The sequence below is a fragment of the Lepidochelys olivacea genome (genome assembly GCF_965140295.1).
Source record: "Lepidochelys olivacea isolate rLepOli2 genome assembly, chromosome: 3".
Classification (NCBI taxonomy): Eukaryota; Metazoa; Chordata; order Testudines; family Cheloniidae; genus Lepidochelys; species Lepidochelys olivacea.
In genome coordinates, this window is record NC_140413.1 from 81,278,480 (window position 1) to 81,301,023 (window position 22,544).

A 22,544-nucleotide genomic window follows, 5' to 3' on the forward strand; every position below is an offset into this window, starting at 1 on the left:
TTACAATAAGAGTTCACTTGCTGGTGAAATAAACATTGCTTCCCTTTTACAAGATTATTAATGGGTCAAGTAGGCTGCTGTTTGTGGCTCATGAACTATAGCATAGATTGGAAGTCCTGTTTTAAACTTACCACTTTTGATCTCTGATGCATTGATTTGCATGAAAAGAAACCCTCCTACATGTTTATTCTCTGTTCTCCACATGTTGATATTTTACCGAGCAGGAAAGATACGTTCTAAGGGCCCAGTTCAGCAAATTACTTAAACACAATTTATTTTAAACCCATAAGCAATCCCACTGAGTGCAATGAGAAAACCACTCAGGAAGTGAATCCATACACCAATGGTTAGGGTGCTAGCCAGGCAATCAGGAGAATTGGGATTTGACTCCCTGCTCTGCCATAGACTTTCTGTGTGATCTCAAGCAAGTCACCTGTCTCCCTCTGCAAAATGGGAATAATAGCACTTCCCTGTCTCATAAGGGTGTGACAAAAACAAACATATTGAATATTGTGAGGTATGCTTAATAATATTGGGTTCCTAGCTGGGCCTCTTGCTCTCTCTCTTTTTTAAAATAAGACAGTTCATGCTAGGCTGATATTTTCTTTATTATATCAATATTAATTCATTTATAACAGATTCAAGTGAACAGCATTTCCTGCATATTTTTAAAGATTCCAGAAATTAGCTAACGTCTCAGTTAAAAATAGTGTACCAGAATTGTTTAAGGAAGCTATAGACAGTATCCGTGAAGGAAAATTTGTACCAGTAGCTTGTGCTGGCAGTTCTTGCCTTCCTACACATATTGCCATATTTTATTAAAAGCTAGTTTGTACTTTTATTATGTTACAGTGATCATCTTTTATTTTTTGAATGATAAGGAATATTCCCACTGACAAGCTTCTACGACCATGTGTATCCATTTATGGACTTAGCACTAGGAAAAGCTTTTTCAGTAGCTGGTACATCATTAGTTTAAAGGAAGTGAAGAGCTGCAAATGTTTTTAAGGAAAACACAGACTGGACACATCCTGTAATTTCTCTCTCCCTCTCCCCCTCCCCCCGGATGATGAGACAATTGGTCCTGTTTACAAAGGCACAAAAAACTCCCATAGAATTGCCATACTGAATCAGACCCAAAGTTCATCTAGCCCAGAAACCTGTCTTTAAAAGTGGCCAGCACCAGATACTTTAGAGGAAGATGCTGGAACAGTAGCTGTCAAAAATGTCCGTCTTACCTGTAGCTTGGAGTAATAGATATGTTGAAACCCCCATAACCATACAAGAAAGCAGGATGAGAACCATCCAATTTAATTCCCTTCTTGTGGACAATAAACATTGGGATCTTGGTACCATCTTTGCTGGGGTAGAAAACCTAGGACAACACAGAGGAAAGAGATTTGAAATACTGTTAGTGCTGGGAACTATTTGAGAACTCACAAGTCACAAGTAGTTATTTCTACACTTTTATTTTATATGGATACAAGCCTGGGAACTGTCGAACTGTAGCCTTTTCCCTGTATTTAATAGTTTATTACTGCAAAAATAGAGAAAGGCCATTGCTATCATCATCCACAAGGTGTGTGAAATGGCTTCTCCCTAACTTCACTGACAGTTTTAAAAAATATATACTAAAATAAGACCAAACACCTTATTATGATTCTGCTACCTTTACTCACTCCGAATAGTACTTACTCAAAAGACTAATGATCATTGAAAACTTTATGAAAGGAATATGATAAGCTACACAGACAAACAGGAAAGACAGTAATAAGAAAGATAAATTACCATTTAAGATAAAATATATATTTTTAAAATACTAGAACTAGACATTCACACAAGAAGGAAAGCAGGGTAACTGAGAGGTAGGAGAAGGAAGCTTGTGACAAATACCGTTGACCAGTGTCATTGACATCGATGAATTTAATGCTTCAGCAATTCCCCAAAAGATTGAGTAGGAATTAGAGCTATCAGAAGCTGACAAATAATTCTTTTAAGAATTATATCTCAAACTTCCAGAGACTGTTGCTGCACTAGCAGCAGGAGAAACTGATAAGCTTAAGTGATAGCCCATTAAGGACTAGGTTAGTTCTAGATAACTGGAGGCTTCATGAACCATATGAGTATTTAAACAAGGATCATAAAATAAAATAAAAATGCAGCCCTGTATGGGCGTGACCCTGATTACTGAAGTCAACTGGAGTTTGGGACCTAAAAGCACAATTTTAACCGTTAGAGACAGACTGCAGCATTTTAAAAATCCATGGTAACATATCTAGGAATATTTATGTTTGAAAAACATCATGTTTTATTTATTTTTATTGTGGATATTATTGGGTTGGCCCACGGTTGTTCCATCATTAGTCACAACAGCATTATTACATTTGTATTAACATCATTTTTCACCAATTAGAAGAAGAGTCACTTTCACATCATATTTTAGGCAAAAAAGAGTGATCTTTGACCAGTCTAAGAGTTTCTTTGTAGTAATGCTAAACTTTTACAGTAATGAAATCACTGAGATGGAAAGAGACTACTGAACATTTTTTAAATGTACAATCTAGTAAGGGACACACACACACCAACATACATCTGGATTTCAGACAAAGCATTTACACTTGCCCTTAGAACTGACTGACCTTGCAAGGTTAAAAAAAATAATAGGAAACTATTATAACAAATTCAAATTGGTTTGGGAATACAAACCAGAGAGGGTTATTAAAGAATCACAAATGTCAAGACTGTGGTGCGTGAAAGGGCTGAAGTGGTGAAATAGGTGGGATGTGACAAAATGGCCAGCATGCAACCCATTGTTTGCTTTGTACTGTACATACCTAACTATGAATAATAGGATGGTGCTGTATAGTCTGGTGGGAAAGAACTCGGCAGAAAATACAGAATAGAGGAACAAAACAAATCTAAAGTAATTTGACTAGGTAAGGTTAATGGACTGAAAAATGGCTTATGCTATTCAGTGGAGTAAGAAAGAACAGGAGGATATTAAATAACCGTGGATGTTACAATCTCACAAAATTTTAATACAGAAGACAAACCATGAAGAATTCTTAAGATTTATGAATAATGTACTGAAACCAAGGACAAGACATTTGGCAGAAATATAAAAATATAAATAGAAATAGCAATCTACATCCAGAAATGAAAGCCTCATCTCTAAAGGGCTTCTCTTCACTTACAGTAGTGCAGCAGAACCGCTGAGCACTTAGTGAAGACGTTACCTGTGCTGACAGGAGCTTGTCCCATTGGCACTCCACCTCCCCAAGAGGCAGTAGCTTTGTTGACGGGAGAAGCCCTCCTTTGACATAGCAAAGTTTATGCCGATGGTTAGATCAGATTTTCCACATCCCTGAGTGACACAGTTATACCAACAAAGTTTGTACTGTAGAACAGAGCTACGAAAGCTCCTGGGACTACTACACAGGGTCCAGGACTGAAGCCAGGTGCCCAGGAGTCAGTTTATCCAATCCTGTCTGGCTTATTTTCTTCCGCGGGGGTGGGGGTGGTTTGAGAGTGGGAGAAAGAGGAGCTGAGTCAGTGCTGCCTGAACTGTGCAGAGGGGTGGAACTGTATTCTGCTCACAGAGTCAGCCAAGCTCTCCAACAAGACACTCAAGGGCTTGAAGCAGGAGACACAGACCGTTCCTTTTGCCCCTGGGTTTTCTCAGCCTAACTCTCTCCCTTAAGCCTGCAGGGGTACCAGCTGCTGCAAACACCTCAAAAGGGGAAGCACAGCTGAGGGGACAATCACCCCTAAAATCCATGCAGTCCTGGGACAGAGCTGGGGATCAGACAAAATTACAAAGCTGAGCTGTTACTCAGATATCTTAAATTGTTTGGAATTTCCTTCAGTAAAGCTCTGCCTCAGGGAGGCCTTGCTAAGCCGCCAGCGGTCGTGGAGGCAGAAAAATCCTGGAGGGAAATTTAGGAAATGGGGTATTTCGCTGCTATCATTGACTGTCCTGTCTGAATCTTCCCCCAAGCTGCAAACAGGCTAAAAGTACCATTGTAATGGATTTTTGGACAAGGATTTTGTGGCTACAATGATCCTGCTAAATCTGGGGGTAAAGCTGGAGGTATCTCATCCTTAAACTGATGGTGCTGATTCAACTCACAAGAGCACAGATATTCCAAGGCAGTGGCTTTGTATTAAGCCATTCACTTCAGTGTGAATGAGTATTACAACACATACCATATGGTTGCACACTATTCTGAAATCCACCAAATAGCTTAGCTCATTTTATGTTGTTAGTGGCAAGCAGAGCCCTGTGTTTTTTGCAAATGTGAAATAACATGAAATAAAACAAAAAACAATGATTAAAACAACATATGATGAAAAACTCACTCTGGAGCAGCAGCAGCTCCTGCCTCTAGATCCCTGCTCTGGGCATAGAATCTCAGGGTTGGAAGGAATCTCAGGAGGTCATCTAGTCCAAACCCCTGCTCAAAGCAGGACCAATGCCCAATTACATCAGCCCAGCCACGGCTTTGTCAAGCCTGACCTTAAAAACCTCTAAGGAAGGAGATTCCACCACCTCCCTAGGTAACGCATTCCAGTGCGTCACCACTCTCCTAGTGAAAAAGTTTTTCCTAATATCCAACCTAAACATCCCCCACTGCAACTTGAGACCATTACTCCTTGATATGTCATCAGCTACCACCGAGAACAGTCTAGATTTGTTCTCTTTAGGACCCCCTTTCAGGTAGTTGAAAGCAGCTATCAAATCCCCCCCTCATTCTTCTCTTCTGCAGACTAAACAATCCCAGTTCCCTCAGCCTCTCCTCATAAGTCATGTGCTCCAGTCCCCTAATCATTTTAGTTGCCCTCCACTGGACTCTCTCCAATTTGTACACATCCTTTCTGTGTGTGTGTGGGGGGGCGGGGCTGGGGGGGCAGGTGGGCAAAAGTGGACACAGTACTCCAGATGAGGCCTCACCAATGCCAAATAGAGGAGAATGATCACTTCCCTTGATCTGCTGGCAATGCTCCTACTTCTACAGCCCAAAATGCCATTGGCCTTTTTGGCAACAAGGTCACACTGTTGACTCATATCCAGCTTCTTGTCCACTTGTCCACTCTAGGCCCTTTTCTGCAGAACTGCTGCCTAGCCACTGGGTCCTAGTCTGTAGCAGTGCATGGGATTCTTCCATCCTAAGTGTATGACTTTGCACTTCTCCTTGTTGAACCTCATCAGATTTCTTTTGGCCCAATCCTCTCATTTGTCTACGTCCCTCTGTATCCTATCCCTACCCTCCAGCATATCTACCTCTCCTCCCAGTTTAGTGTCATCTGCAAACTTTGCTGAGGGTGCAATCTACGCCATCCTCCAGATCATTAATGAAGATATTGAACAAAACCGGCCCCAGGACTGAGCTTTGGGGCACTCTGCTTGATACCGGCTGCCAACTAGACATGGAGCCATTGATCATTACCCCTTGAGCCCGACGATTTAGCCAGCTTTCTATCCACCTTATAGTCTATTCATCCAGCTCATACTTTAACTTACTGGCAAGGAATAACACATCCACTGCTTTCCCCTCATCCACAGAGCCAGTTATCTCATCACAGAAGGCAGTTAGGTTAGTCAGGCATGACTTGCCCTTGGTAAATCCATGCTGATTGTTCCCGATCACTTTTCTCTCCTCTAAGTGCTGAAAAATTGATTCCTTGAGGACCTGCTCCATGATTTTTCCAGTGACTGAGCTGAGGCTGACTGGCCTGTAGTTCCCAGGATCCTCCTTCTTCCCTTTTTTAAAGATGGGATTACAGTGTGGCTCAGGTCTGGCCTGGCCACCCCTCTGTCACGATGATGGGAGGGCAGCTCCAAATCTGAGCGAGTGTCATTGTGACCTGACACATTGGGCTGCAGTGCCGCTCAGGACCTGCCCCCTCCCATTGGGGGTGTGTGTGGGGGTGTTGGATAAAATGATATAACAAGAAATTCAGAAAAAATAAAATGCAAAATTATAAAAAAAAATAAAAATAATTTTATGGCTCTCTAGTAATAAGTTGTACCCATCCCTTCCCTCCAGCTCCCCTAGCTAAGGGATTCAAAGGTTCTAAGTTGCTGTGTATCATATTCATTATGAGCTTTCCCAGCTGCTGCAAACTGGCTTTGAGCATACCTTTGTATCAGTTTGGCTGACTTACCTTTCAGATGTCAACTGTCTCCACAGACTAAGGAATAAGATCAAGCCCTCCACTATAACCTTGTGCTATTCATTACTGCTAAGTTCTGTGCAGCTTCACCTGTGACATTTTATGAAAATCACTTAATGAGCTGATGGGCAGCATGAGGGAAACTCAAGGATCTGCTCACTCAGCAGATGCCATACCTGCCCCATGTGATGTGGCAGAAAGGCAGAACAGCTGGCAAACGTCTGCTGCCTTCCCACACCTCAGCCACATACACGGGCATTCTGCTGACATGTGGGAATGCATGCCTGGGCAAACAAATGTGGGAATGTCGTGCAAAATTGGTCATATTTGGCAGTCTTGGCTATTGTACTTCCCACCAGGGTAGAAGCTGACCATTGAGTGCCATCCTTGACTTCAGAATTTTCTGACAAAAAAACCCCCCCAAAAAAACAAAAACAGGTTAAACTTATTGGAAAAATGTTCATGAGAAGTTGGATGAGCCAGGACATTGGTAATGGGAGATAGAACCTCTTAGGCTTTTGATGGCAGCTTCAAATCAAGTCTCAGCTTGGTAGAGATCAAATGTTGCTACAATCCAATTGCTGCTCAGTAGACTATATCACGGGTTCTCAGTTTTTCACAGTATGTACCAAATCTTAACAGATTTTCTTGAGGACCACTTCCCTTTCAATTGCACAGACTATCTCCCCTTCCATTTCTGATTGCATATTACAGTAGCAACTACACACATTACTAACTTGTAAAAGTAATATCAGGTAAGTATTTAATGTATTTCAGCTGTCTTTTTTTTTAAATTTAGCAGCTGGAAACAAAGAGTACCAATACCAGAGAACCAGCTGGCTCTCTGCAGACCACCCATAAGAGCTCTGACATACAAGCTGAAAATCACTGATCTTTATGAACTGAGTCTAATGATGTCTGTTCCCAAGCAGACAAGTGTCCATATCACAAAAACTACCTTTCTGAGAATGCCAAAGGATGGTATGAACCTGAAAGCTGAACTTCATGCACTCTCTCTCACTCCTATGGTTTGTCTACACACTAACATAATTAAAACCCAGCTATGTTGTTTTAGTGTAATGCCTTTTGCTATTTCAGTGCAAGTCTGCCTGTGGACACTCTTACTTAGCATTAAGCCTGTCCTATTTTGATTTAAATGAAAACCAAATTTAGCCAAATTGATATAAGACATTCTTAATTCAAAACAAGAGCATTCACACAAAGACTTGCACCAAAACAACAAAAAGCGTAACCTAAAACCAGTTATTTTGGTGTATTTTAGTTCCCAGAAGTGCCCCACTAGATTAGATTTGAGACATGTTGGTGTGGCAGTTTGCACTGTTTCTACCTATGCTGTATTTGTTCTATTGATAAATAGAAGATTTAAATCACCAGGAATGCAATCAGGTTTGTTCTAACAAGCATGTAGTGTTTCTAAAAGGATTTTTAATTTCCATTTTATTGGTGATGATGCTTGTAATTAATCCACATTTCTAAAATTTAAACAAATTTGGTTTAAAAATCCTTCTTAGGAGTGCATCTCCAGTTAGCAGCTGTCCTAAACCTTTCAGCTAGTGACAATTTAACTTAAGAAGTTATTCTGCATGGCTGAGCTTTTTAGCATAATTATTTACAGCTTCTATTCTAATTAAAACAAAAAAGAAACAAAAGCAGAATGACATTTGTTACACGGCTTCCTTTTTTCAATCTTTCTGCTTTCAAAGGAAAGTGAGACACCCTCATGTCTATGACACCACACTGAACACTAAACAGGAGTTATTTTTACAGCTTTCTGATGAGCCCCAACAGAAATATGATCCTTTCCAACACATGGTATTTAGTAAGTATCTTTATCACGAGCACTAGCTGCAAAGTGAAATACAAAGCCTTCATGGCATCTCACTTAAAAAAAACCCGACAATTTTTGTTTCATCAGGGCTAAGCAAATACAAGTAATTTCACAAATGAAACAAACAAATAAAGCATACCTCCAGGAACTTTGCCTCTGGGAAATTTACAAAAGTTTTCTTTAATTTACTATTCCATTTCATATTATATATTACTTGTGAAATTTAGGGACAAAGCTTTACATCGTTTTTGCCCATCTTAAAATGACGTTTCTAGCTATTGGCATGACCATAGCAGTCACCCATGAAACATGCACCAGCAATCACTAGAAAGTTATAAAGCTATCAAAAGGGTTTTGGTTTATTTGTTCGTTTGGGGTGGGGTTTTTGCGGGGGGGGAGGGGGGGGAGGGAGATGCTTATTTTAAGAACTCCCAGGAGTTGAAGTATTTCAGTTTAGATAAAATTGCTTGGGCAGAGACCAGTATCAAGAGGTTCAGGGGAAACGCTTCCCAAAAACTTCATCAATTGACTCCAATGGAGCTACACCAATTTCTATCAGCTGAGGATCTGGCCCTCCAAATTTTTCCACCAAGTGACTGCTGTTGACAGATCAGTTACTTTCCCTTGACAGTAATTTCCCTGCCCCTTTCTAAACATGTGCTTTTCTAACAACTGTCTGAAGACGGATTTAAGAGGGGGTTTTTATCATTATCATCAGTGAAGATTAAACACTTTAAATAAAAAGACAACAAAGAAAAAACAGCACATCAAGGTGACATTGCTGTTCAGAATTTAAAAGTGTTTCACTCCAACTGTCTCTGTTAAAATAATGATTACTCCCCTGCCCCCGCCCCCCAAGATGAACAAACAAAGGGTGGGAATCAATTCAGGAGACATTGAGATATGTGAAGCTATTTACGCTTCTTCAAATAGACTGATTCAATCTCACCTTAAATTTGGTGCTCTCTCTGAAGTAACTGTCTATCAGTTTATTTATAGGACCAATAATGGGAAGGGCTTCTATCTGAGAGATTAAGGTAAACTGGAAAGGGCAAGCCCTACAGAGGGAAGAATGTCTAGCGATGGTATTTCACGTCTAATTTTAGACTCTGACAGCTTTTACTGGAGAATGTTTATGAAAGGGTACTACTGGTTTCTGTTTGATCAGAGCTAGGAGACATCCACTTGTGCTAGTTACAGTGTATTAACCATTGCTAATATACTTTAATAATAACAGAGTATAAGTTTGTTGCAGCTATAGTATACCAAAAAGGCAAATAAATAAAAATCTTCTGAAAAAACAATGACAAAGCTTCAATCAAGTCTCCTTACACTATGCGATAAACGCACATATGACTAATTTATGGGGTGGAGGTAAGACTGAAAACAACCACTCAAAATTATAGCCCTGCAGCAAAAGGTGCTATATTGTTGAGAAAGCATTCTTATTATATACAACACTTTGTGCTGCTCTGGCCGTGTAAAGAAGCTTTGGTTGTAAATGTATCTTCTGTTGCCCTTAAGGACCCTTTATGCAGTTGGAGCAGTGCAAAGCGGTATTAGCGTAAATGAGAATCAGGACCCCTATCACTTAAGAAAAGCATAAGAAGTAAGCACAAAAGACTTCAAATCAAACAAATATTTTAAGAAAGTCTTCTGAGCCATTCCATAGTCATCCAAGCGTTAAAGAAACCCCAAATATTCATTTTTAAAGAAACTTGCATTCCAGAGATGGCTTTGTTTTAAAACAACTTAAAACCTTGCATAGTCACCATCCTCAATGAAGAAGGCAACTTGGCTAAGTCTGTTTTTTTGGATAATTTTTTCACTCTCCACCCTGGCTTCTCTAGAACTCCCATTATTCACACATCAGTCTGTATCTTTTCTTACACTGTCACTTAGGCTTTGAAGGCTCCCCTAAATAATGCACGAATAGAGCACACCTTTGTCACCAAAAATACCACCTGTTCTAGGACGCATTTCAGCACTACATAAGTTCTGTTTTCTTAAGGCAATCTGGGGCCTGAGGCACACTACCACATGGGGCTTCCGGGACTCTGCCCCTACTTCTGGTATATGTCTTTGTTCTTTTATTGTTGTTATTTTGAAAGCTTTTTATATATGGGGAATAGGTAGAAAGCCCTGATTTCTTTTGGTTAAGATTCACTTAGAGCACAGGAGACCTGTCATTCAGTTATATATGAAACGCAGATAGTCCTTGAGAAAGAAAGTCTATGGTTATCCAACTCAACAGCTAAGGTGACAAGTAGTGTCCTTTCCTCCACTCCTCCAGAACCGTGCAAGAGTACAGACTTTGCTTACGTACTTTAGCTTTTGGTGTGATACGACAAGGACTCAGGATAGAATGAATGTAGACAACTATTTTCCGTCACTCACCAAAAAAAATAAAATAAAACGGTGCCGATGTTGAGATAGACACATTGAACCAAAAAAACCTCCCAAATTAACCGAAACAATTCTCCTGTGAGTAATTATAAAATATGTTCCAGTTCATGCACCTCAAGGGACACCATCAATTTAAAAGTCATACTTCTGTCTGAATCCCCCCCCCCATCCTCTCAATACTATTATAATACCTAAAATTACTAAAACTGAAAGTGAACTAAGGGGCAGGAGGAAGAAAATCACCTTATTTTCAGGTTTTTCCTTGTTGTGACATGTTTGTTTCTTTCATGTGACAGCAATTTATGAATAGTCCTCTTCACCGTTTCCCCTGTTTAATCACACCCAGCTCCTTCTCCTGTGTGTGTAGGTCTCTCACACACAGCATGAATGAAAAAGATTTTTTTTTAAATAGGAAAATCTGATCGTAAACCCACAAAAATTGTCAAGGGAAAAATGGGAAGGTGTAGAACCTGAATTTTTTTTTTAAAGTTGAAAATAAAGGATTAAATTTCAAGATGATGTTATAAAAAAGTTAGAGAGTTTTTACAGTAAAGATTGCAGATTACTGCAATAGATACAACCACCAAAAATAATCCCATCTGAAGAAGTCTAATGCATATTTCTTTAACTATGGGTTTATCTAAAAAAAGTTTATATAATTTTGCTGACTCCCTTAACCATGGCAATGAGGATAAAAATTCAATTTAAAAATGATTGGTTTGGCTTCTCAACTAGAACCCTTTCCCACAGGTAATGTGATTTTCTCATCCAACAAGAAATATTAATTCATTGTATTTGAAAACAAACTGCAAGCCACGCCAAACTAATTATTCTTAGAAAGCCTCCAGTGATTACAAAAATGTCTCACACAACCTGTTTCAAGATCACTTACTACATGCCAAAGTGAATCTGTTCTTCCCATGCACCTGTGTGCTTGATCAAAAACAGATAATGGATAAACTTGTCATAGGACTGTCACCTGCTATAGTTCAAATGAAAAAGAATCTTAAAGCAGAACTATTACCAATAAATAAATAACTAAATAAATGAATAGTCTTTCCTTTCAGAAAAATAGTGTGTTAAGTAATGCATATTTAATAGTAAGGTAGTATCAAAATAATGCCTTTAAAATGAATTTTATTCCAACATTTTCCACTCTTCAGATATTGAAAAACACTTCCTAATTTGCAACAAATCAAAATTAATAACTACCACAACTCAGGTATCAAACACCAAGCTAAATTTAGCAATGTGTACTTTACTTGTGAATAAAGAAAAAAACTTCTGACCCACCATCATCAGTTTTTGAGAATATGGTCACCAATGTCTTAATTACCACAGTGAAAGAGAAGCACCATGATAAGTCCAATACTAATATGTGTAGGTATAAATGAAGTAAGTGCAGCTAAAAATATATTAAGCATCTGATCAGGTAAAGCACCGAAAGCCTTCATCTCTTGCTGACATCAACGTGAGATGAGTGCATTTAGAAACACATGGGATTGGGCCCTATAATTAATGCACTAGCAATCTGAATAGGCCATATTCATTGCTTTTAAATTCATTTTTTTTTAATTTAATTTCAACCGTTCAACCTGACACAAAACCTTTCCCTGATTAACCATGAAATGGAGAACCTTGATTGGATTTTAAATTAACTCTGTTTGAAGACCACAGAGGTGTACAGTTTGAAATTTGTGGTATAATATTATACACCAAATTACCATGATCAGGCACCAACAGTACCTTTAATAAAGCCTGCCAAGTTTTTAAAAAACCCACACAAATATAGTTGGAGGAATACAGTTATAGAAATTTAACATTGGAGAAAATTTTCACACTATGGTGGGTAAAGCTAGGAACCCAAATCTATACTTGGATGCATAAATAAAAGTGACCTGATTTTCAGTGGTGCTGAGCACAGACAGCTCCAATGACTTTAATGAGAATTTCCAGTACACTTAGAGCCTCTGAAAAGCAGACCACAAGCGCCTAATTTTAAGTAGCCAAGTTTGAAATTTTGGCTTTTATCTTTTGACACCTGGAGTGAAATCCTGGCCACACTGAAGTCAATGGTAAAACTCCTATTGAGTTCCATGGAGCCACAATTTCAGCTCTGGTTTCCAAGTTTTAACGTTGAGAAAACCACTCAACACTCTGTTCTAGTCTAGCTCTTATGTGGCCCTCATCACTGTGGTATCATGAATGCCTAAATTCTGGGCTGTGACTGAGGAGTGCTTAGCACATCACAGGATGTCTCAACTAAAATTGGGGCAATTCTGGCAGCAGTCCAGTCCTCAGCATAAATTTGTGTCAGGAGCCAATGGACCAAGTGGCCATTCTCACAGCCAGAAACTGACAGATTATAAGAGACCTGCTCTCTCTCTCTGTACACACACATGTACCAGGCGGTGGGAGGAATGGTGGGGGAGAGCTGTTACAGTAGCTCCATGCTATTTGAGATTTCCTGCTATGCAGGAGGAATTGTACAGTGGCCTCTTACATTGTCTTTAAGACAACTTTGTGCTGGCAGATGGATGCAAAGCTGCCCTAACATGGGGCAGGACCGGAGCTAAAGTAACTTGGGTATAGTAAAAAATTCATATAGGTAAAAACCTTAAAGACCACCTGTTACAGATAATTGCAAAATCACTACAGAAATAATCAAGAAGCTCTTTAGAAGAGATCATTTTACCACCCACCCATTGGGACTCATGCTGATGGAGGCTAAGTGCCAGAAGATAGTCATTTAGAAAAATTCCTTGTTAGTGAGCTTAGCAACATAGCAGCAAACGGCTGCTGGGAAGCAGCTCACCAGGTGATAGAAGGAATGGGGAGAAACTGAGAAAAAAATAAATCAAAGTTCAGAAATCCTACAGGGAAGGCATAGAAAAATTCTTTTTGAATCATTCATTTACTTGGTTAAGTGAAAGGTTTTGTTCCCTTTGCATAAATACCAAGTGTCAAAGGTGTAAGTGGCAAAATGCACCAAATCAGTCCCTTTTAAGAGCCACTAGATGAAGGATGCTTTTAGCAATCCGATAGAACCTTTATAGAATAGTTTAATTTTCTACTACTGCCCTCATCATGGTGGTATCTGGGACCCTCCCGGTAATGCAACTAACACTTGTCATGTTTGGTTTGTTCTCTCTGTGTCACTGTTTCCCCAAAGGGAAAATTGTGTGTGCAGTGTAGTGTTTTGTTGTCTTATTTTTGTTTTTATTATAAATTAAAACGTACACGTGCTATGTGTTGACATTAGTGAAGGCAAGGTTGAAGTAGTAAGCCTTGCACTTGGAACAAAAAGGGGCAAGCTATTTGAAGTTTCTAGCCCAAATGAAGATGACTATGTCTTTCTTACATGATTTCTGTGTGTGTGTGTGTGTGTGTGTGTGTGTGTGTCTCTCTCACACACACACACAAGTGTGAGCAAGCTATTACAACAAAACAAAATTGTAATTAACAGCTGGTAGCCCAATTCCCTTAATTAAAACAAGGCTTTACTTCAATGAGGCGATTGCTCTAAGAGATTTACTATAATACTATACTGACAGATAAAAAGCTAAAACAACCACAATCACCTCCATGTAGAAAATCAGCTCAACTTATAATAATGTAGACAAGAATTCAGCTGAGACAACACTGGTAACTCCCTTTTCCCCTTCACTGTCCTTCTCTCAACACTCTCCATGTGAGGGGATACAGCTAAAGAGCTGGCAACAGTAATGGATAGCAGATTGAATGATGCGACACCCTTTTCCTAGAAGGTAGGTGCTTTAAAAAATATTGAAACAAAGGAGAGGAGGTGGCTACAAGTAATAATTATGAGGTTCTTTGTTCTTACTTCTTTATAAGAAATGTGCAGGGATTTGCTATATTTGCCAGTACATGCTTCAAAACCAGTTCCACAGATTTTACCCCAGCGCATGCAAATGCTTATACCAAAGACTTTGCTGAGAAGTAACTGACTTAAAAGCCTGTGATGCCCTTCCATTTGAGGTTTCTCAATCAGGGACAACATGTCGTCTTAGACTTGGGTTTGAGTTTAGGTTGTTTCCTTCAATCTACACAAGCAAAAATGGAAAAACTTAATGATCCCTGCTAATGGGTTAGATAAATTAAATCACCCTCCCAAGTAACCCCCAGGGTGTTAGATTAGAAAAGGACTAAGGATCAGGTGCTTTGATTTCACCAGCATCTCCTGGTGACCACCTTCTGTGTTAGAATGTTGCAGAGATGACACTTCATTGTTTACAAATCGGAAAACCATGGATGAACCCGAAGAAAATTAACCCAACAAACAGTAGAAAGCACAAAAGAATACTAAGAATGACTTCCTCTAACATCACTGTAGGAATATTTAGGAAAAAATGGCACTGGAGATACTCAAAATAATACATCCTGGTAGCAATATCAGTTTATGGTCTGATTCACAGAAGGACAACATATTACGACTTCTGGCTCTTCAGTCTGATAAAATTAATGTCAAAAAGTACAGTGACCCAGAGCAGTAATACTTCTGGGGCTGAGGAGAAAAAAACCCCCAAAAGAATGGTAAAAAATTTAAAATATGTCATGATGCTGTGGATTTAATGGGTAGTTTATAGAGATCTCTTCCTTGGGTCGTCTGCAAACAACATTGCAAAAAACCCCGTCTCTTTCTAATTCCCAAAACTGTTAAATCACCAAAGAGAAAAAAATAATGATGGTAACTCAGCAGATCTCTGGGTAGTTTAGCTTCTGGAACTAGGAGTTCTAATGGAGTTCAATAAACACTAAAGTGTAGAAGGGAAACCTGGGGAATATTTAAAGTGAAGCATCCCTTGATTTCAGGGGTCCTGGCCTTTTAGGGTATGCGTAGACTGCAATCAAAAACCTGCAAAAACACATGGGTGAGCTGACTCAAGCTCACAGCTCTCAGGCTAAGGGACTGTTGAAATGCAGTGCAGCCATATAGACACTGCAATTAAACAAAAGGAGTACTTGTGGCACCTTGGAGACTAATCAATTTATTTGAGCATGAGCTTTCGTGAGCTACAGCTCACTTCATCGGATGCATCCGATGAAGTGAGCTGTAGTTCACGAAAGCTCATGCTCAAATAAATTGGTTAGTCTCCAAGGTGCCACAAGTACTCCTTTTCTTTTTGCGAATACAGACTAACACGGCTGTTACTCTGAAACCTGCAATTAAACAGCCACTCAGCCCAAGCCCCACAAACCCGAGTCAGCTGACACAGGCCAGCTGTGGGTTTTTATTGCAGTCTAGAGATAGCCTTATGTTTGAAGCTCTTCTATACTTAGCAATCTTCTCACATAAGCAATGACTCTTAATGAGGAATACCACTTTACATCAGTCTTTCCCACAGTCAACAGCTACCATTGTTTACCATAATCTGTCACCTTTGATGCTGGTTCATATATTAGCTGAAAAACGAATACATATTTTCTCCTATCTGTGAGAACAGCAGTCCAGGACTATGGAGACCTTTGATTTCTTGCTATCATTCATCTTAGCAGTTCAAACACTGGTTGTTATGAATGTTAATGATACTTTCAACAGGCTTCCCCTACCCCATAAATTTCCATAAAATGTCTCAAGGACAGAACAGAAATAATTAATCTAAGTAAAAATAATATATTCTAAATACCTATGGGTAATGTATGTTGACAGAATTAAGTCAACTCCCAAATGAAGATGCTAACTAAAGTATCTTTAATAAGACTGCACTGATGAATTTGTTTTGTGTTAAAGACAGCTAACTAACAAGCAAGGAAAAAAAATGAAAACAACAAACCAAACCCAAACTCTTGTAATTAGCAATTGAACTGGATTTTGGGGGTGGGTGCGAAGAGATAATAGTCATCTTTGACCATATTTTGAAACAAACCATTTTTACAAAAAGAAAAGGAGTACTTGTGGCACCTTAGAGACTTAGAGTCACGGATTCTGTGATTTTAACAGATCTCTGACTTTTTCAGCCAGACCCGGTGTGATCATACCCTGATTTTGTACATTTTTACCATGACCGCCTCACGAATTTTGCCTAATTTTACTGTGACAAAATCGTATCCATACCCATGACTGATTCAGGCACTGGAATTATTCCAATTTTATCCTCTCTCAGCTGCTGTAATTATAATTACCTTACACACCGTTTTATCAGCTGCACATCAGACCCCAATCATTTACTGATTACTACTGAAGTGTGTGTTTAGAGGTCTGGGGTTTGTAGATCTGCACCTGAAGCAAATTAATAAACCAAACCAACCACCTTTGAGCAATGGTTGTTTTGAAGGCTCTGGTAGGCTACTGGAATATCCTGCTATATCAGAAATTCTGTACACTACATACTGGTTTAAATTGGGTAAGGTACTGTGGAGAAGCTTACAATCCCTCCTGCCTATAATTATTAACAGATGCCCTACAGTGCGAGACTCAGAGTCAAATATGGCAAAGGCATCAGCAACAGACAGCTGCTAGAACACTGCGTCCAGTTCTGGTGTCCCACAATTCTAGAAGGATGTTGATAAATTGGAGAGGGTTCAGAGAAGACCCATGAGAATAATTAAAGGATTAGAAAACAAGCCTCACAGTGATAGACTCAAGGAGCTCAGTCTATTTAGCTTAACAAAGAGAAGGTGATGAGTCTGTAAGTACCTACATTGGGAACAAGTATTTAATGATGGGCTATTCGATCTAGCAGAAAAAGTAATAACACGATCCAATGGCTAGGAGCTGAAGCTAGCCAAATTCAGATTGGAAATAAGGTGTACATTTTTAACAGGGAGAGTAATTAACTGCTGGAACAATTTACCAAGGATTGTGGTGGATTCTCTGTCACTGACAATTTTTAAACCAAGAGTGGATGTTTTCCAAACAGATCTGCTCTAGGAATTATTTTGAGGAAGTTCTATGGCCTGTGTGAGATAGGTCAGAGTAGATGATCATAAGGTCTCTTGTGGCCTTGGAATCTATGAACAGCATTTTGATACTGTCCTGAAGCAGTAAGGAAAGGGGAGAAATCTCAAACTTTTTGGAAGGGTCGGGAAAGAGAACAAGTGTCCCCCCTTTCCTCTCTTCTTCTATTCTCCCCCAAACCTCCATATATTAAAAAGAGAAGACACCTAGAAATAGCTTTTATGCATTGAGGTAAAATGGCCAGAAATAGAGATATATGCAAGAAATCCCAATGTGCAGTGAGAGAAACAGATTGGGAAAGGAAACAGAAAAGTGCTATCTTTCACTGGATTGGCAACCAAAGAAACCCCAAAAACTTATTTCTCCCTTAAAATTCTGGAATGCACATTGGTCCTTTCTAACCACAACCAGGGTTAGAAACTGTTTACATTGAGTATTATTCAGCATTCAAGAGAGACTTCCACATAAACTACACATTAAATAGCATATGCCCATTAATGCAGGGAACTCATTGTATTATGCAAGCTTGGGACAAACACAAGAAATGTGAGCTTCACTGCCAAACACAATTGCTGTTGCTCTCCAAATCAGATGTAATTTCAGAACCATTAGCTTTCTGAGTCTATTGCTGTAAGAGATGTAATAGACTTTTCTGTGTGTATTACTCTTCCCTGATTCTTTGGGGACCTAACATTACTTAATACTATTCAGCAGATTTGTACAGCACCTTAATGTAGCACTAAAAGAAGTCAATAAACTCAGAATCAGCCTTCCAAAGAGGCTGGATGTCTCAAGGGATTGGTAATACAGTGCCTTTCCCTTCGACAGTAGTGGTTTGAATTTGGCTCATGTCAATGATAACTGACAGCTGGAGCCATCTAAAGACCTTTTGCCAGCTGTGCAAAATAAGGCTGGAGATCTCAGTCCTGCAAAGAGATGTCACAAAATTTAACACCATTATCGGTAGACTCAGCAGAGAAACGAATGGGCAGGGGGACTGATATTCATAAAAACGATCCCTTCCTGAACAAATCTGGCATGCAACCACAGGGAAGTTTTATATTTTGATTTGATCTGTTGATACAAATAAAATACAGAAAAATATGGACAGAAGAAACAGTGACATATTTTGCCAGTTATCATTTATCTCTTTCACTGCAAGAAACACTGACATCAGGCCTGACCTTGTAGTCCTTACTTCAGTAAAACTCTCTGATTTCAATGGCAGTTTGTCTGAGGAAGGACCGAAGAATCATAAGAATGGCCATACTGGGTCAGACCAAAGGTCCATCTAGCCCAGTATCCTGTCCTCTGACAGTGGCCAATAATGCCAGGTGCTTCAAAAGGAATGAACAGAACAGGTGATCATCAGGAAAAAATGCAATGTTATTTTGTTTGTTTTGTTGGAACTGCTTATGTGCCTGATCATGCCCCACTGAAGACAACAGGAGCTCTATCATTAACTTCAGTGGGCAAAGCATAAAGCTCTATATTTGTGAAATGTTACTGCTCATCTAAATTATGTAAAGCACATCCAGATACTACAGTTATTGAATCTTAATGTTTTATATTAGAGAGATTTGTTTTTATATTGGTCCTGAAATGTTATGCTATGCTGATTATAGAACAGACTTTATAATAATCGATTAGATTGCAATTTTACTTTTAAACACATTTTGAAGACTCATTTTCCTAAATTAATACATAGGGAAGCAGCATAGTCTTGTAGTCAAAACAGTGAACTGGAAGTTCAGGGCTCAATTCCTAGTTCAGCCACGGATCACTGAAATGTGTCACACAATCTATCAATGCCTTTGTTTCTCAATCTGTAAAATAAAGTTAAACATACTTCTCTACCTTTGGGAAGTACTTTGGGATCTTCAGAGAAAAGACAGAATGAAAGTTTGGAAGAAAATACCCGCTGAGACTTAGAAGATTTAGAAAGACTTAGAAAATTCTTCCCTGTTTTCTGACCAAGGGAGTTAAGTCAATTAGTAATGTGTTAATGGTTAAGTACTGGAGGGAAAAATCAAACTTAGGGATGAGTGTTTATGAGAAAGAAGGAAAAAGAAGAAAAAAAGTCTTCAGTAATCTCTTTAGAAAGCTAACAAAAAGGAAACTTATTTTTGTAATGAAGATGTTTCTCATTTTAATCTGTCTCTGTCCTTACCAACCCCCCACCCCGACCCCACTAAGATACTTGGGGCTTAAATACACACTGCCTTTAAAAACAAAGGGGTGGTGGTGTCCTAATGGCTTATGTTTCTTCCTGAGAGCAAAACTGTATTCACCCATTTACTGTAAAACTAATTTTTTTGCCAGTAGTTATGCAGTTGCTTAAGATATCTGAGGATATAAAAGCAATCCTTTAAACTCTTATTAAAATTGATTTAAGCGCTAGTTCCTAATCACTCTTACATGTAGTAAGTAATTCACATATGCTAGGAAAAATGGTTATGGATTAGAACTGATCTATATTATTTTAGCTCTCTGTTTTGGGAGGTTCTAAGTGAAACAAAGGCACTTGAATTGGAATCAAATACACCACCTCAATATTCCTCTTCATTAGCAGTGGGAATAAAAAGTGAAGAGTAGTTTAAAGCAAAAAGTTTTAAAAGTGTTAAGTCAAAAAGGAGACTATATTTCTCTTGGTTTTAACTAGACTACTAAGCAGCTCTGCATCATCACCTCTTTGGACTGAAAAAAAAAAGAATATTTATTGTAAGACCTTGTTTCAAGGTTCCTTCCCCACTCTGAACTCTAGGGTACAGATGTGGGGACCAGCATGAAAGACCCCCTAAGCTTATTCTTACCAGCTTAGTTAAAAACTTCCCCAAGGTACAAACTATTTTCTTTTTTCCTTTAGATTTTATTGCTGCCAACCTCCCAGCGTTTTAAACAAAGAACAGGGAAAGAGACCACTTGGAGACGTCTTCCCCCAAAATATCCCCCCCCCCCCCAAGCCCTACACCCCCTTTCCTGGGGAAGGCTTAATAATAATCCGCACCAATTGGTACAGGTGAACACAGACACAAACCCTTGGATCTTAAGAACAATGAAAAATCAATCAGGTTCTTAAAAGAAGAATTTTAATTAAAGGAAAGGTAAAAGAATCACCTCTGTAAAATCAGGAGGGTAAATACCTTACAGGGTAATCAGATTCAAAACAGAGAATCCCTCTAGGCAAAACCTTAAGTTACAAAAAGACACAAAAACAGGAATATACATTCCCTCCAGCATAGCTTATTTTACCAGCCATTAAACAAAAGGAAATCTAATGCATTTTCTAGCTAGATTACTTACTAACTTAACAAGGGCTGGAAGGCTGCATTTCTGATCTGCTCCCAGCAAAAGCATCACACAGACAGACAGACCCCTTTGTTCCCCCACCATCCAGATTTGAAAGTATCTTGTTCCCTTACTGATCATTTTGGGTCAGGTGCCAGCGAGGTTACCTTAGCTTCTTAACCCTTTACAGGTGAAAGGGTTTTGCCTCTGGCCAGGAGGGATTTTATAGTACTGTATACAAAAAGGTGGTTACCGTTCCCTTTATATTTATAACGCCTTGTGTCTGAGGATTCTCCCGCCCCCCTCTATAGTTGCCTCATTTCCCTGCATCTTAAACAGAAAGGAAACACTATAATTACGAGGCTGGGATTGGTGAACCCCATAGACTATGTGGTAGTCCAGGTGACTGGGAGATTAGTATTTTAATACTAGTTTCAGATGTAGGCATGGTCTGGTGCTGTGCAAACTCCCACTTATAGTTGTGCTATGCACACCTCAGTCCTGACCCACAGCATTTCCACTATTCTACTTCCTATTGCGCAAACGCTGCCAATCGTTTGTTTTCTGACACAAATGGAGGTTAGGATGAGACACTACCACAGCCACCTTAATTTGGGGCCTCAACGTGCATTTGAACTCTAGAGGTGAAAACTAGTGCAATAGCCCACCATGCCATACGCCAATCAAGAACAAGGTGATCTACCTACTAGTCCAGATATTTAGAGAATGACGTCATCAACTAGGATTTCTACTGTTAATTATTTAAAGCATGCTACATGGAGTTGCTCTAACCCTTGACAATTACTACAGGAGACCCAGCTGCCTCTCATCTAATTAGCTGTCTGGGATTCAAAGCCCAAGAAAAGTGTGAGATCACTAAACAAAATCCTCCATTTAGTTTTATGGATGTTTCTCTAGAAGTTTCTTTCTAGTTTTACAATTCTTCGTATTGAAGGAACCCCTCTTAAAAGGTGCTCAGTGTGGCTACAAAGACCTGTCACCTTTTAAAATATTTCTCTAGAGCTTAAAAAAAAAATACAGGATCCTAAAATTGGAACAATGCATTTTGAGTTGCACCTCTCTACTGAGCTGCAATTAGAGAAAGCAATGGCAGATTAAAGTGGCATTTGCCATATTCCCATGTTTGTGGAGTAAGAAGTTACTACCCACACTGAATTCAGAAGGCATGTAGCCAATAGTGCCAGAGTTGTCAAAATGAATTTGTTAATGTCCTCCAGAGCAGGACTGTTTGTTGTCTTGGTGCCAACAATACAGTCACTGCCAAACTGCAGGAAGAGATCAGAGATGAAACCTTCTGTGTTCTTCTTGGAATTCTAATGAAAACTGAAGCAACTAAAATACCAATATTCCTTATGCAACTAGATGGGGGCATGCTGCTGCCATACTGTGGCAGGCATTAAATAAAAAACGGTTACTTTCTTGTAACTGTTCTTCGAGATGTGATGTTCACATCCATGCCACATTAGGTGTGCGTGTGCTGCGTGCACGAGCGTCGGAAACTTTTCGCCTTGGTGGCTCCCCTCGGGCCGGTGGGCCCCCCGAGTGGCGCCACTGCGCCGTGCACATCTACCCCTGCCGGCCCGACCCCCTCCAGGTCCTTCTTGCCAGCGAATCCGACAGAGGGGTAGGAGGATGGGTGGTGGAATGGACGTGAACAATACATCTTGAAGAACAACAGTTACGAGAAAGTAAGTAACCATTTTTTCTTCTTCGAGTGCTTGTTCACGTCCATTCCACGTTAGGTGAATTACAAGCTTACCTCTGGAGGAGGGTAGGAGTCACGGAACAACTGCTCGAAGGACCGCTCTGCCAACTGCCGCGTCCTCTCTGGCCTGCTGGTTGACTGCATAGTGGGTCGTGAAGGTGTGCACCAAGGACTAGGTGGCT

The 22,544-nt window shown here is 39.6% G+C and overlaps 1 protein-coding gene across 1 annotated transcript in view; it reads right to left on the reverse strand.

Annotated features, from left to right (window-relative positions):
• The window catches only part of PREP (prolyl endopeptidase), a 165,211-nt gene that overhangs the window by 18,504 nt on the left and 124,163 nt on the right, over positions 1-22,544 (reverse strand). The window contains exon 11 of the mRNA XM_084622807.1: positions 1,239-1,375. Coding sequence (XP_084478933.1) covers positions 1,239-1,375 — 137 coding nt within the window. The remainder of the gene's footprint in view (positions 1-1,238; positions 1,376-22,544) is intronic.